Source organism: Amia ocellicauda, chromosome 15, assembly GCF_036373705.1.
Source record: "Amia ocellicauda isolate fAmiCal2 chromosome 15, fAmiCal2.hap1, whole genome shotgun sequence".
In the NCBI taxonomy this organism is placed as follows: domain Eukaryota; kingdom Metazoa; phylum Chordata; class Actinopteri; order Amiiformes; family Amiidae; genus Amia; species Amia ocellicauda.
Window position 1 is genome coordinate 8,200,092 of NC_089864.1, and position 15,980 is coordinate 8,216,071.

The 15,980-nt window shown below is 47.4% G+C and overlaps 2 protein-coding genes across 2 annotated transcripts in view; one reads left to right on the plus strand and one right to left on the minus strand.

Moving 5' to 3' along the window:
* The first annotated feature begins 1,561 nt into the window (after nt 1-1,561).
* On the plus strand, nt 1,562-3,280 carry tmem60 (transmembrane protein 60). The gene is made up of 2 exons (XM_066724343.1): nt 1,562-1,738; nt 2,225-3,280. The coding sequence occupies exon 2, from the start codon at nt 2,283-2,285 to the stop codon at nt 2,685-2,687; it is 405 nt and encodes a 134-aa protein (XP_066580440.1). The 5' UTR covers nt 1,562-1,738; nt 2,225-2,282; the 3' UTR covers nt 2,688-3,280.
* Nucleotides 3,281-5,031: 1,751 nt separating this feature from the next.
* Nucleotides 5,032-15,980, minus strand: part of LOC136771406 (lysine-specific demethylase RSBN1L) — a 35,245-nt gene continuing 24,296 nt past the window's right edge. Inside the window, exons 4-8 of the mRNA XM_066723703.1 lie at nt 11,215-11,352; nt 10,514-10,656; nt 7,820-7,987; nt 7,295-7,403; nt 5,032-6,956 (exon numbers count right to left, since the gene is read on the minus strand). Coding sequence (XP_066579800.1) covers nt 6,339-6,956; nt 7,295-7,403; nt 7,820-7,987; nt 10,514-10,656; nt 11,215-11,352 — 1,176 coding nt within the window. The 3' untranslated portion in view covers nt 5,032-6,338. The remainder of the gene's footprint in view (nt 6,957-7,294; nt 7,404-7,819; nt 7,988-10,513; nt 10,657-11,214; nt 11,353-15,980) is intronic.

Here is a 15,980-nt window from a genome sequence, read left to right on the forward strand (position 1 = left end):
TTCAGACACACTACATCCCTGGAGGTGATCTTATTTTCCAAGTAATGTAACAATCAAAGCACTGTGCATCTTATCAATACCGGCTCTGTGCTGAACGTCCTGAGAAGAAACTCCCCGCTCCTCAGACCTCTGCTGGAGAGTCTGGGAAGGGCAGGAACGGTCGTCCACACCTCACTCCCTTCTCGTTTTCATGGCCCGGTTTAATGCATTTTAACTGAAGTGAGCAATTCCTTTTTTATAGACGGCTGCGTTTCACTAGCTGGTGTAGAGTTACATCACTGACTTTACTGGGAAAGGGGAAATGCAGTGCACTGACTCTCAGTTTGCTGGGTTTTGGCTGGAAACTAGTTAGCTGTTATGTATGACTGCGCTTACTTCCCCCGAGCATAAAGTGCAGCTCACAGTCCTGCTGCTGCTGTCATTGGACGGATTGCACTTTAATTGTACGATGATAGCGTTTCTCCAATGCTGAGATGCCCTTCTGGCGCAGAACGCTACTTTCATTGTGTACAGAATTTTGTGATTCAGCAACTGTAGCAAAGGAGCTTCAGCAATCTTAATAAAACTATAAATAAAACAAGAGACGACTAGGCTCCACACTTCAAGAAAGATATCGCTGCTCTAGAGGCAGTTCAGCAACCAGACTTATTCCAGGTCTGAAGGGAATGTCCTACTGAGAGACTGAGGACCTGAACCGTTTCACCCTGGAACAGAGGAGACTACGTGGGGACTTGATCCAAGTCTTCAAAATCATGAAAGGCATCGACCACATCAAACCAGAGGAGCTTTTCCAGATCAGCAGGGACACACGCGCCCGGGGACACAAATGGAAATTGGGCTTCAAGGCATTCAAGACAGAAAACAGGAGACACTTCTTTACACAGAGAGGCGTCACAATCTGAACAAACTCCCCAGCGATGTGGCTGAAGAGACAATTTGGGATCATTCAAAAACAGACTGGATAGGATCCTTGGATCACTTAGTTATTAATGGACACCAAACGAGCACAATGGGGCGAATGGCCTCCTCTCGGTTGGACACTTTATGTTCTTAATGGGCCATTTGAAGTGGCTCCATGTGGCTAAATACAGGGGGAACAGGAGAGTTTTATAATGGCAATGTATGGATGGATTCGTATTTATTGATTGAGTTCATTGTTTAAAGTGATCCATCTGAGCCAAAGTCACCAAACAAATGTACTATAAACTGTAAAATGTAACATATACCAGGGACTGTGGGTGAATTCATCCCATGTGGCTTGTGGCAGACATGTCTCAATGTTTTGATGTCTTAGAGCCCGGATGACTGAGTTTATATATATATTGAATCAAATACTCTGTCTTAATCGATAAATCGCTTTGAAACATCTCGGCTGCCCAGCGTCGTTTTTCACAGTGCACTTTTATCCGCGCTTTACGGTAACAACCTTTGACCCCGGAAATGTTAAGCGTTGCCCGTTCCGCCTATCAGAAGAGACGCGCTCGGTGAGTGACACCGATTTGGCCCAACGAGATCTCAGAGTGTCGCAACGGAAACGCCGAAAGAGCCAATCAGCGTGCGCGGAGGGCGGGCCGCTGGGCGATCTCGTTGGGTGCTGCTGTGTTTATTTTCTCATCCGAAGAGGAAGATCGTTTTGGGGGAGATGTGTCCGCTCTCCGTGGCTCTGGCGGTGGACTGTCCCAGGGAATCGAGATAAGCGATGGTGCTGTGATCGCGCCGGACTGAGCAGGACATCCGGGTAAGCGGCTTTGGTTGCATCCGCAGATCGCCGGTGCAGGAGCAGCACAGCAGTGTTTATCAGCGTTTATCTGCATGCAAATCAGCATAGCGCTCGGCTGTCTTGATATCGGGCTGCTTATGAACTTGGCATGTGAAAATACGTGCCATCTCCCATAATCACACCGATCTGTGCTTTGTGTGGCAGTTACATAAACAAGACCAACCAGCCTGGCTCCAAACAGGGTGCTCAATCAGATGCAACTTGTCAATTATGTCTGTCATGTTGTGCTTGAGTGGCAGCCTGACTGGAGCAAGGCGATCTTTATAAAGGGTGGGTGGCAGCAAAGCATAGTATTTAACCCAGAAACATGCACCCTACAGCACCACTCAAGTGTGAGGTATGCTCCCAGGAGCTCAGTAGAGACACAGAAGCATGCATGTGATGGCAATAATACTAATAATGTAACTGTGGCTGTTGTTCTCTCCCCCTGTGCCCCAATCCCAGCCGGGAGGCCCCAGTTTGCACCCCTGGACGCGTGGCGGTTCTGGGCAAGGCGTTTTAAATGAGAATGTCCCTGGCACAGAGAGTGCTGCTCACCTGGGTCTTCACTCTGGTCTTCCTCATCATGCTGGTGCTGAAGCTGGACGAGAAGGTGGGCTGGAACTGGTTCCTCATCTTCCTGCCCGTGTGGATCTTCGACGCCATCCTGCTGCTCATGCTGGCGGTGAAGATGGCGGGCCGCTGCAAGCCGGGCTACGACCCCCGCCACGGCTCGCAGAACCTGAAGAAGAAGGCCTGGTACCTGGTGGCCATGCTGCTCAAGCTGGCCTTCTGCCTCACGCTGTGCGCCCGGGTGGAGCACCTGACAGACATCAAGCTGGTGTACGTGTGCATCCCGCTCTGGGCCCTCCTCGTCGGGGCCATGGTGGAGCTGGGCTGCAACATCTTCCAGGACCGCAGGGACTAGGGCCGAGCCGGGGGAGGAGTACGAGGCCCCGCTGGCTTTCTCACGACGAGCTCCCGGACGCTCACCAAGCTCCCTCTCCGGGTGGCGGCCGCAGACGTTGTTCTCGGAGCGGGACGGGAGAGGCTCCTGTCTGCTGACAGTATTGACTTGTTAAAGACCCCAAAAGCGGGCGTTTTCGGGGCGGGGCGCTTGGTGCGGTTGCTCAGGGTCGTGTTTGGGTGGAGGATCTCTCAAAGCCAGAACTGCTTCGTCAGTCTTGAAGAGATGATTAAAGGGGCACCTTAACCTTATTTTATTGACTGTAATTGGCATGTGGTCCGTCGTGTCCTCCGAGAAGCATCGTCCCGATTTTTTGTTTTTGGAAGGCATGGCCTGCTTGCGTTGGGCTGCTGTTCAGCTATGATTCAGTGACACTCTTATGCCAATACTACATTTGTCATTAAAACATTAAAACCAAAACATCCTTTATCATTTTAGACTACTGGTGCAGACAGCATTATATGCAGCTCATATACTAAGGACACTTCATGTATCGTTGACATTACGTCCTGTTCTTTGTATTTCAAGAATAAAGACTCATAACGTCGTCCAAATGAATGACTCAGGTTTTGTGTAGTTCCCCGTTCTTAATTTTTTCCCCCAAATCCTGACCTCTTTCCTCGTCTTTCTTACCTTTGTGTGTGTGTAGCAAGCGCTTTGTTGCTCATTCCTGTCGTCCTCTGGTACTTGCTCTCTATCGGTGTGTGCGTTTGAGACGTGACTACACCTCTGGAGCAGTAAACTACACGATTGAGACAAACATGGCTACCTAGGTGCATAGGATGACAGTAATGTTCAGAGGCACCCATGATGGCAGCGGATCAAAAGTTAATTGAAACACAAGAGAACCAGTGAAGAGCCCATGTTGCGAAGTAGGTGGCAGCATTCATCTTAACTAATGCCTTATTTTAATGAGATTCCTACAACCATTTCCTGTACAAACACTTGTCTAGGTCACCAGGGTTAATGTAGGTTAAACTGGGATATGGCTTTTTGGTTAGAAGTACTCGTTTTCCTGAATGTGTGAAAGTATTACTTCCGATTGTGTAGAAACCCAGTTGGGGGATTCTGAAGAGCCTACCACAAGGTCTATAGATAAAACCTTAGATGTCTCAAGAACACAAATTCCAGAAAAGGGCTGCTAGAGATTTAAAAACCACTTTGATCCCTCTGCCATCACAACACCCCCGCCATGACATGTTTCCAGCAACCTTGGGGCAACGGCTTCTTTTTCAAGTGAAACTAGTGCTTTTTGCAAATCTGTGGTGGTTATTTTCATACCCTTGTCAGCAGCCACCGATTTCCCCAGCCTTTAGCTTTCACTTCTCTGTTCGCCTCTCCTTGCCCTGCTGGCGCTACACCCCTGCATTTGGCCGCTTTTCAATTTTACATTCTGTCCAAGGGTAACTGCCCCCTGAGGGTTTTCACACAACACATCCCTACTACCCAATATGATCACTTACAAATTGGAGACCTTTGTTGACAAAGCTAAAACAGTTTAATAATTTAGACATGTAAGAAACTTTTTTTTCTTTTTTACATTCCATCCGTTTCATTTGTTTACACTTTCTTGGGCACAGCTGGTAGGGCGACACAAACGACTGGTCCTAGAGCGGCTGGAGACTGAAACACCTGTATACGTGTGTGTGTGTGTGGGAAGCATCTGCACTACGGCACCTGCATTTAAAGGTACCGGACCATTGCACTCACCTTCGTCTGACACTTGACAACCACTCCGACAAACGAGTGTCTGAACAGTTTGGAAATCAAGAATCAACAAGTCCACCGATTAAAGATCAGCGTTCAGGGCATCTGCACGGCAGCACTGCCAACTCAAAATGTCCGAGAAGAGTCATGTTGCCACTGAAATGACATTTAGGGCTTTTTCTGAAACCCCGCAAATATTTAATTCATTGATACAGAGGACACTTTTTTGTTTTCCCCCCACAGGTTTTACATTTGACTACCCTTGACAGTTAGGCTTGTGTGGCTGCAGCTCCACATTCAATCACATTAAGCTCTTCTCGCTGGAGACTGAATGAAAAACAAAGGCCAGAGAACGCCGGTCGAGGTCTAGTCCTTCACACACACATCTCCCGACTCTCGCCGACACAACAGGCCTTCGCCGAGATCAGTCAAGGATAACCCACGCGTGTCGAGAGCAGCCCTTCCTTCACTCTGGGCATCTTGGAGGTGATGAAAGCGCTGCCCTGTAACCATTCGCGAATCCTGCAAACACGTCAACCGTAGGAGGGCAGTGCTGCTGTACACAGGGCGAAAGACAGACAACAGTACATTAACCCCGTTTTTTTTTTTTTTTTAGGATTTAATGTACGGATCTCAAACTGCTCTTTAAAAAGTGTATGCAGAGAGTTTCTAGGAGCTCCAAACCCGATCCTCTCCAGGCCGCAGGTGTCAGATGCCATCGCTCCGCTGCGTTTCCACACTTCTGTAAATCAATACGTTTCCAGCGATACTGGCAGAAAAGGCCCCGGCGGATGGCAATTGCCCCAAATGAGCGGCTCATAGAAGCGGCCTCGTATCAGCCTGGCTTGTATACCTCCTGGCCGAGTATGTCCTTCACAAGAGACATGCACAGCGGGCAGGATTGTGCGCACACGCCACACAGCTACAGACGGCCTGGACTTCTAAGATCTCTACAATACAATGACGAGGGACCAGAGCCTGCATTCAGAGGTTTGGAAGCCGATGTTTAGAAAGCACAGCGCTCTCTCTTTCTTCCTTCCTTTTAAAAAAAAAAATTGGGCGAATCTGCCTTGTATCAAAATACTATCAGCCAGTATAAAAGATAAATAAATTAAAACGCCTCGTGACTTTGGAACGGCACCCTCGTTGTACACGTAACATTCAGCACACTTGTTTCTAAAACAAGACCAGGTATCGAGACCCGTCCGTAGATGTGATGCTCCTATACCGACTCAATCACGAGGCAAATGCATATTCTAAGGTGATCCCATGCTATCGTAGGTCTCCGTTCTACCCGGAAATCACCATTTCTCGCCCCCCCCGCGCCCCCGGAAGAGCGTGCCCCGGCCGTGCGCCCCCCGCCCCCATCCCGCGTGTTCGGTGTAGCCCTTGTTTAAACAACCACATTCCAATATTGCGAACCTTTATTAGGAGGTTCTTCTCGAAGAAGTATAAATCACACTACAAGTTTTAAAAAAAAGTTATTTACACTACAGTGCTGACATTTAAAATGGAAAAAAACTTGATATAAATAAGCTCTATGGAAAAGCCTGGAGTCATTAAAAGAATTCTGGCTCGTCTTACAAAAAATATATATGTTCATGTCAGCTCTAATACATCTATACCCTACAACTTAAAAATATATTATTTAAGGACCTGTTTATTTAAAACCTGCAGTGTAACAGTGCAGCTGGCCCTAAGTGCTTTGATAGTTCACAGTTACGGACAGGCACTGAGGAATGTTACAAGCTACATTTGCTATGTATTCATTCGGTAACAGAGTAGAGCACAAGTCGCAAAGCTTGCCCCACAGAGCTTACATAATCCATATAGTACATCACACTGGTTTAGAGTAAAAACAAATGAAACAAAACGAAAGAGCTATTTAAAAACAATATGTACAAATCAGTATAAAAAGTCTTTCTGCTGCTCATGCAGGTGGTGTTTGAGTGACGGCCGCGTGTCTTCGGGGGTGACGGGGGCGGGGGGGCGCACGGTGTCCTTCGACCTCTCGCTCCGGGGCAGGGGGGTCTGGGGCAGCGTCTTGCCCGGAGTGGTCCGACATTCAGAGTGGTGGTGTTGGTGGTGGTGGTGGGGGGGGGGCTTGGCCCTGCTCTCGGGCGGAGGGGGCGCCTTGGCCACCCTCTCCACATGGACGTCCCGCGGCTCCGCCTTGATCTCCGGGAGGAGGGCGTCTCTCGGCTCCCTGCCCTCTCGGGGGGGCTTCGAGTCTAGCGAGAGTCCGTGTGCCGGTGTCTCAACGGGCTCCGGCTTGACCGGCGGAGGGGGTCCGGACTCCGCCTCGGCCTCGTGGGGGCGACCGGGCGCCGCCGCCACCTCCTGGTGGTACTGTTTCAAGCGTATGTGCCAGGCCAGGCTGCACACGGAGGACACGGTCTTGAACTGGTGCACCACGTTGCGGGGGATGAAGTAAATGTCATTGTCGTACAGCTGGATGCGGGCGTAGCGGATCCCCTCACGCCGGAGCTGGTTGAGCTTGGCGTCGTCCACCCACTGCACGCACTGAGGGAGGAGAGAACGTATCGTGAGACTTGTCGTTCAGTCGGGATAAGAGGAAGAGGTTTTGGCATTGTGAGAAGGACGAACAGGAATAGAAAACTCGACTAACAAGATCACATGGGACTTCTACAATATGTTCCGTCACACACTTAAGAAACTTTCCCAACTCCGAACAGGCCTGGCACGAAGCCGATATCCGATACTGCCCCTTCAGGCTGGCTACAGTGCCGTGTTCGGCCACCAGGAGTCCTCGCCGGGAGGCAAAGGGAAAGCGGTGTGCCGGGCAGCGTGGAGGGCCGGTGGGAGCCGCTCCGGTCTCCTGGGGGGTCGGCGGGGGTTACCTGGGAGAGGGGCGGCTCGTGCAGGTCCAGCTGTAGTCTCTGCACCACTTCCAGGAAATCTCCAGCGTGAAAGCAAATAACGTCTTTGGTTATTCGAGGGGGGTCCGCACTGCAACAGAAACAAGGTGGATGAAGATCAGGATTAGAAACCGAAGCAATAAAAACACTCTTCATGCCAATAAAGATAAGCCAATAATCGTCCAGGAGCAATGAGTTAGCCATTTCCTGTGCAGACCCATTTTCTTTCCACATTTTAGCACTGGAAGGGTTTAAAATTAAAGTTGCGTTTCTGTGACTAACTTAATCTCCCTTGAATTAGAACCAATATGTCAGCAATTATACAGCGGCAATCTAATTTACCTTATCGTTCATGTTGTGACTCAAGACACCTAATTTCAGGTGGTGAATAAACCTTAATGACCGTTAAAATCTTTGTCAACGGGGTGTCACGCGACTACTCTTCAAGCATCGCTGGGACCGTTTTGACCGGGGTGACGTGCAGGCTGGACAGAGACGCTCACATACCACTCTCCGCAGTGCACCGCCTTCAGCACCCCCACCGCCGCCGTTGTCTGGCGCTCAAAGCCCTGGCCGATGTGGTCAGCGTGGGCCCGCGTCCGGTCCTCGAACAGCATCTCGCGGGGCTCGCTGGCCCGAGGTAGGTACTGCAGGTTTTTGATTTCATTGGTAGTCCTGTGTGGGAAGAGGAAGACCGTGGGTGGGATTCCTTAGCTGGCACGGCAAAGCCACATGACACGTCCACAAAAACACAGAAGGCGCTCAGAATAAAAAATAAAAACCACAAGAAGAGCTAAGCTGTGTAGTAAGAGTGGCTCTTAAAATAGTTAAGTCTTAGCAGTGGACAAGTCGCAACATGCAGACTATTTTAGGAAAATGCAGAAGGATGTGCATGCCTCCAAATTCAAAACAAGAGGTGCAAAACGGACTTCACACAGACGACTAGAGTAGTTGGATATGTTGCCCATTGAACGTTTTAACGATTCGCATAAACAAAAGCGCCGAAACTGAACAGCGGACACTGAAGTTCTTGGTTATGAATGTCCGTGTTAAAGAACTGTTGAAGAGGGGGATGAACACATTAGCATACATTACAGTATAACCACAGGAGGAAAAACAGCCCGAGGCAAGGAGAGATCACGGTTTAATTTGCATTTTTCTTTTTTTTAGTAATCTGTTGTTACATGATAAAATAATGAATGCAAAGCTGTGACCTAAAGACTGCTGCCACACATGGTCTCTCTCAGACGCCGCCGCCTGTGATACTGTGCCATCTAGGCGGGGGCCGTCGTGGCTGGAGGTCAACGCTTTCCAAGAAGCCGCGCTCCCCTGGGCACGGGGATACGCTCGTCTCTTCGTTTAGCGTGACCCGGGGATCGTGGTTTTGATGCATGCCGGGATCTCGAGCACCAATTAGGGAGGAGTTCAAAGTGGTGCACTCATCTGCACCACGCATCAAAGCCAGCCGCGCTACCCAGTCGGCGCTGTGGCTCGAGGGCATCTTGGTTTTCAATACGCTTGTTTATTGGTTTGTCCTTCACACACTTCACATTGGAAGTGATGCTTAACACTTTCCTTCCCTATAAAGTAACAAAACCAAACCGGTAGAGACACGATTGTTGAGAGCAATTAGATTCCCAGGGCGTTCCCTCCTTTCTGTCTGATGCGATACAAGAACAACTTGATTCTTTTCTATCAACCAAAACAGATGTAAAACCAGCCAAGTTTCAGGCACAAACTTATATATAAATGTAAATATCTAGGGTGTCCAGTTGCAGCCAACGACTTATTAAATCGAGAGGTTGTTTTTTTTTTGCCATGAATCACACCATTATCCCAGCGTCATTATCTAGAGTGCATTCTGGTCTTCGGTGAAGGGCTACACTCGCTTATGATGTACTGCCCGGGCCAGGAAAGTGACATTGGATGCTCTTGATCCAGGCACTGTAAAACAGACTTTCACGGAGCGGAAAATGCTTAAATCAACAAATCACCGTCCTCTCCGTGGAGAAACAAATGAGGGGAGGGAGGGAGGGAGAAGAGAAAAAAGGAAAACCTCAGCACTTTAAGCAGACTGATTTTGCGGAGCGACTACAATTCTGTACCCTATAAATAAAAGGCCGTCAGCGTTCGACTCGAATACAAACAAGCCGCTGGCTGATTGTGCTGGCGTTAGTAGTCATGTTTTCCATTTTACACTTTGGCATCACAATGACGGCGATAATCCTGAGGTGCAACAGGGATGTTATGTCACATTTGTATGGAATTCATTTGCTGCCGCTGCTGTGTGAACAATGCCAGGATGAGACATTTAGAGGTACTAATTGGCCCCAGTTCTCAGATTTCATCAGCCCGGGGAAAAAAGACTACAAAAAGATGCTGGTTTGGTTTCATCTCTGTAAATCAGTGTTAATTCTGAGAGGACCGATGGGAATTGTTATATTCCAAGGTGCACGCATCTGCTGTGCTACAATAAAATAATGTATAAATCCAAGTTGAGAGAAAATGAACACACAAGCAAAATCTTCATTGTTTGTAGAAGGCTACTCCCCACCCCCTGCACATGCATATATACACGTGTGCATGCAGTTAGAACAAAACTGTCCGTTCTGCCCCAGTTTAGCTACTACTTGCACCTGCTAGCCAGCAGAGGGAGCTATTCAGATTCACACCAATGCAGTTCTCCCCGTACTTTACCCAGATTAATCCTGAGAAACACCCCCTTCCTTTCAACTAACCAAAGCACGAATTAAAAGATTGAGACCTTGCTAGAATCTTGTTGGCGAAAGTGGTTACTTTCCAAGTTCTAGAATTCGGAAATCTCCAAACCCAAACTTAATTAACAAGTGCAGCAATATTCTCCTCTCAGGAGAGAGAGTGCCTTCATAAAACAAAGAAATAACAAGCACTCCATGTACCCCAAGCCTTTAGCCCCGCATAATGTAGCTGATCACATCTAATTAGGATGAAATATGCACATAAAATTATAGAATATGTAAAGAATTAAAAATAAAAACTACCAACAAATACTGCAATGTTTCCTGGCTGTGTGACTCAATGGAGTTGAAACGTGTGAAATGAAAGCCTTATGCAGCTACAAATGATTTATATATAAAACATTAGCCATATCATTAACTATCAAGAGTGAACACTGCCCCTCTCTGTGACTGGCGCGGGAGTGTGCCGTGTCTGGCTCCGTACCTTTTCCTTTTGAAGGGTGACTTTGGCATGTCTGCTACCGGAATCATCTGCTCCCCGGGCCGTACCCACATGATGGGCCCGTCGTCGCTCTCCGTCGGGCTCTTCAGGTCAAGACTGGAAAACGTCCCCCACGGCAGTGTACGCTGGTGGACAGACAGGGACACGGTTAGACCTTCCCGGTCACAATCGGGCACAGAGGAAGCAGGAGGAGAACACAGAATTGTTGCTACAGCTGTTGAAGTAACAGGTCGGTCATCTCCTTTCACAGGTCCCGGAGTGACCATGTAAAATGTAATGTCAGCCTGCATTCACGTCATGCGAGCGGCCATCTCTCTGGCGTCATTCACAGCTGCTGGAGACGCACCAGCTACGACCGCTTGTGCTGCACACACTGCTGGGGGGGGAGGTTCTTCTGGAAGTCATGAGTCAGACGGCAGCCTCAGACACACCCCTGCACACTATAGTGAGCCTGCTGGACTTCACACTCAACTGAGCAGGATGTGAACAGGAGGCACAGGAAAACAAACACGAAAAACAGTTGTAGCAGCGGGTGGCAAAGCATTTCATACCTCTTTCACAACTCCGCTTATTGTTCTTTGGTTCAAAGGACCCATCTTTAGCCACCTCTTGTTTTTATACACCTTTACTTCTGGATATCTATGGTAGATGCATCTTAAAGTTTTTTTTTCCCTGAAACTCACTTTCAAAAAAGGTGAATCTTCCAACATGCTGAGGAATTCTGGGAAGAAATCTCCGACCTCTTCGTCCACCGCTCCCACCAGACTGATCTGCCGCATGGCGCCGGCCCGGTATGTCCCATGGCAGTAGGTCCTTTTTACCTGCAGACAGACAAACGCACAAAGACAGACCGTTAGACCCGAGTTACACAAGATTCGACACCGAATGGCACGCAATGCCAGCTTGGAAGGAGGCCACCCATACCATCTCATAAAAAATTGACAAAATAAATGCCAGTAAATATCCGATCTTCACAACTGCCAGTGCCTGAAACCAGTTAATTATTTTTTAGCAATATGTAGGCATCCACGATGTGAATCAATGTGCGCATTTGAATCATGCAGAGACTAATTCAAAGACTTATTTGCGAGACACGCACTTGATAGAGCTGCACTGTACATAGAAAACAGAAAACCATTTATGCTACCGTGTACTCTATAAACCGCAAAAACAGCAGGTGCCAGCAGTTGGAAATCACTGACATTTAGAGACCAAAACCAGATAGCAGTATCATTTTATCAAAGATTACGATCTGCCCATAGATATCTTACCCAATGCATGTGTAATGAATCACTAGATTTATTTTGCACAAGTGCAAGGGTCACGTCATCCCTTCAGACCGTGGAAAAGCACAGCAACCTTTCCTGGATTGTGCCGAGAGTGAAACCGCTGCTTCTCGCTCAAGAAAGCTTTTGTTTCCCCCACTGATTCTACAGCAGAGTGGGTGATTTGCTTTCATACACAAACACTGCCTGGGACAGCTTACCTTGAACTGGCAGGCATTTGAAAATTACTAATATCAAACAGATTCTTACGCTGGGTAGGTAATTACCGGATGCTTTTACAGAAGATCTAGAGTCCCCAACCCCCGAGACTCGTCAATACACGGTGACCCTGATCGCTCCCGCACTGCCGAACCACTTCCTTGTATCCAGCCGTCAGGAGGCTAAATGTCAAAGCAATAAACAGCCGTTGGGGAAGTTCATAGATCCCAAATCATACATGACATAAGGGTCGCTCTCCTGACAGATGACACGACTTTTAAGCTCCACCGTTCAGAACAAAAACATTGCCTGGCGCCCCTCTCTCTCCCCGCCTCAGCAGAGAGACACAACCTCGAGACGGCAGGGCTACAAGAACTGATTTCCATCAAATGACAGCACCGCAGCAATACCAGGCCTTTTTAAAGAACACACACAGGATTAAATAAAAATGCCAAAACACACAGTAATGCAGTAATCTAATATTAAGCGATGCTACTAATCAATATGGAGAAGGAGATATGGGGTTAATACTGCCACGCCCCCAACACAAACATTAGCTCGATTAGGCTGTCAAAAACCCAAAACAAATGCAGTCATTGGGGTTTATCTTGGAGTGGCTTAAGGTACTTACACAGTATTGAAGACATTGTTGATATGAGTGCATAAGTCACTGGAATTCGCTGATTTCACCCAGGCAAATCTTTAGTGACTGAGATTGCACCCTCAATGTCTCCACTTCTAGCACTTCAAACGATTCAGCTTTAGCACCATTATACACTTAGGGGTGGGAAGATTTCACGGTCATGTCATTTGGGTCTCTTGAATTTTAATTCTACAACTATGACATAGAAACCAAACATGGAAAATGCTACCAATATCTTCAAACCCCAACTGGGAAAGGTTCCCTCTACAAAAGTACGAAAAGAGTGACCCCTTATACAAGGGGACTGATGCTTCACAATCCATAATTACAGAACCCTAATGTGATTAATGCTAGTGGATTAAAAAGGTACAGAAACCACGAGGAAAGGGACACAAATATTTTTAAACTCAAGACTGGGAAAGTGTTTCTAATCCAATCATGTTAAGCTCCCCTGTGCGGTAACCGGATTGCTACTGCAGTTCTGATGTCTTTGTCTCGGCCTGTTCTGGGATAATTCTCACTGTGCCAAAGCCTGCCTTGTCATTTTGTGTCCCGTCTTTAAATATGACTGTGTGCACTTGGTGCAGCTCACACGAGGGACTGCGCTGGCTTCTGCTGGGCAGCTGGTAAACGCATCCAGCTCACATTGGCACGGCTGACAAGAGTTTAACCTTCCTCACTGACCCTGTCCAGTCTTCATTTTCTCTTTCTGCATGGCGTTAAGTGCAGGCTACCCTAAAGCTGTGCAGCAGCACACTGGCACGGCAGTTGGGAGCTGTGATCAAAGGGTTTTCGACTGCAGAAGAGATACGGAGGAAGCGATTCTGCTCCTGGCAAATGCTGTTGATTGTTGCAATTTTTTTTCCGAGTGCCATAATTCCCTTCCTCTTCCTGCGAGGACATTCCTATTAAATGAGCTACAGCCGCTCTGTGGGATTCGCGGACATAAAACCCTCTGTTTTCCCATTTGGCGGGGGAGATTCAGAGGCAGCGGTCAGTCTCGCTTTCCATTTATAGAGCTGAGTCATGGCCACACAGACTTAAGAGCGTTATCAAGTTCATCAGGCGTGGGCGGAAACCGAGAGGACAGCGAGGTAAAGAGCAGCTGCTGGTCTCCAGAGCCGCCCGCCCGAAGCGCTGCTCCAAGAGCCAGTCTGCTCTGTGGCCTGGGAGATATTTTCTGTTTATTTGGGTTCGTTCGTTTGAACTGAACACGCTTTCAGTTTCAAGAGCGGTCCAGATGGCCAATACAACATCAATATGCACAAACACATTCTGCTAGATGAAGTCCACAAACATCAAATCAGTAACTCCACACACAAAACCTGTATTCGTAACAAAGGCTTTAATCGGCTACCACCACTCACTGGCCCACTTGTGACCGGCTCCGAGAAAGACACGGTTGGATTAATGACAGGTGTGGTTCGTTTATATTTCCATCATTTAAAAAAAAAAAGCAGGAACCGGCCCACACAAGGCCCCGTCTGTGAAGGAAGAATGACCCCTTGTGAACTGCCACCCGTCGACCTGCCAAGCTCCTGCCGTTTAAGGTACAAGCGGCGGTGTGGGAAACATGGGGTGGGCGTACTGAGGGGCGCACAAAGGAGCCATTATTAAAATAGATCGGTCGAAAGTGTACAAATCAGAGTAAAGTAGGAGTTCAGAGAAGGGAGGATGCCAGGGCTAGGCTGCAGGGGGCTCTGTAGTGCGGTGCCCGTCAAAGGAAATGCATCGTTTCACCTCACGCGTGACATGTGAACACTGAACACAACAAAGCACCAGAGACCAATGTGTCAGCGCACAGCAGGGAGCAGCAGGGGGGAAAAAAGTTATATATTACACACACACACACACACACACACACACACACACACACACACACACACACAACTAGCAAACACATACTGAAGTCCTTGAACAACATCTACAACGCAAGCCATAATTATTCATATTATAGAATTTACAGCTTTAGCGCATATTTTAAGAAAAACAATTAGAAAGCATCCCCAGCCAGGCATATTAATTAAATTAAGTAATTAGATAAAATTTAAACAAGGCTGCATTGAAGGTCATGTCAGGACCGATTCTGCTCTACCTGCTTCAGAGTAATTAAACCCACTAATATACAGTTTTATGTCGAATATTAATCCTCCCACACAATAAGTGTCACCCCCCCCATATGGCTTTAAAGAGGGCACTTAAGACGGGGATAATGATTTAATTAAACATCTTCCAAGGGAAGGCAACACTGCATTGGTTTTATGGTAAGAAATTAAGATTTCTGAAATTAAGACTTCGAAAGCTGGGTTTGAAGTTTCCTTTAGGATTTCCTGCTGCAGAAGGTAGATGAGACCTGAATCACACCACAGACTATTTAGTGGGAATGCCGTTTTTTTTTTTTTTTGGCAAACCTACTGTACCTTCTTTATAAAAATAAAAACTGTGAAAACAGTCAGTACGGGACAGAGGAATCCAGTTAAATAAGTGGAAAGATATACATATGCTCCCTTAATGGAAAACTGGTTAGCGCAAAAGTAGTTTCAGTTAATGTAACTTATAATAGTAAAAGCCACAGAGAAACGGAATATAGTGACCACATAGTATAGAAACTCAAAGCTGGGCGTCACATGCTTCCAATACTCCATAAATATCTTGTGTTGCAAAACAAATACTATTAAAAACAATTTGAACAACTGGTTTAGTGAGCTTTGCAAAATTTTGTTAAAATATTCCCAGGGAACGTGGGCGTGTTCTTGTTCGTATTTGGGGTAAAACTTAAATTCTCCCTCACGGCGCTGTGGAAGAAATTCGCTACAGTCTGGAGTTGGCACAAAAAGAAGAGTGAAAAATTATCCTCTCCAAACATCAGTCTGGGATTGAGGGAGAACTTAGCGGCCAAATTAACTCATTTCAGCCTGCTGCGTCAATCAAAAGCCCTATGTACCTCCATGTGCTACAACAGACTGGTAAAGGACAGCTCTCTTAAAGCAATGAGTGGTCTTTCTCCACAGACCAAGTTTAAGATCTGGGGGAAGGGCATGGGGTCAAAACTAACGTCTGGCCTCTACACTCGCCTCCCTCTTATTTCAATCTCTGCTGGAATGTCTGGCTCCATCAGGAGACTTTATACAAGAAGAAATAAAAAAAACTAAAATCGATTAACAGGGCAAAGAAAGGGGAGCTTGATACCTCCTCGTATTATGACTGCAGCGCGAGCCTCAGATTCCAGTGGTGGACGCCTCTGGTTACAGCGCTGCTGCAGTGTTTGCGTTCGTAAAGGTCAGACTCCTGTGCGAGTCTGTAAAACCTTCCCCGTCTCCAG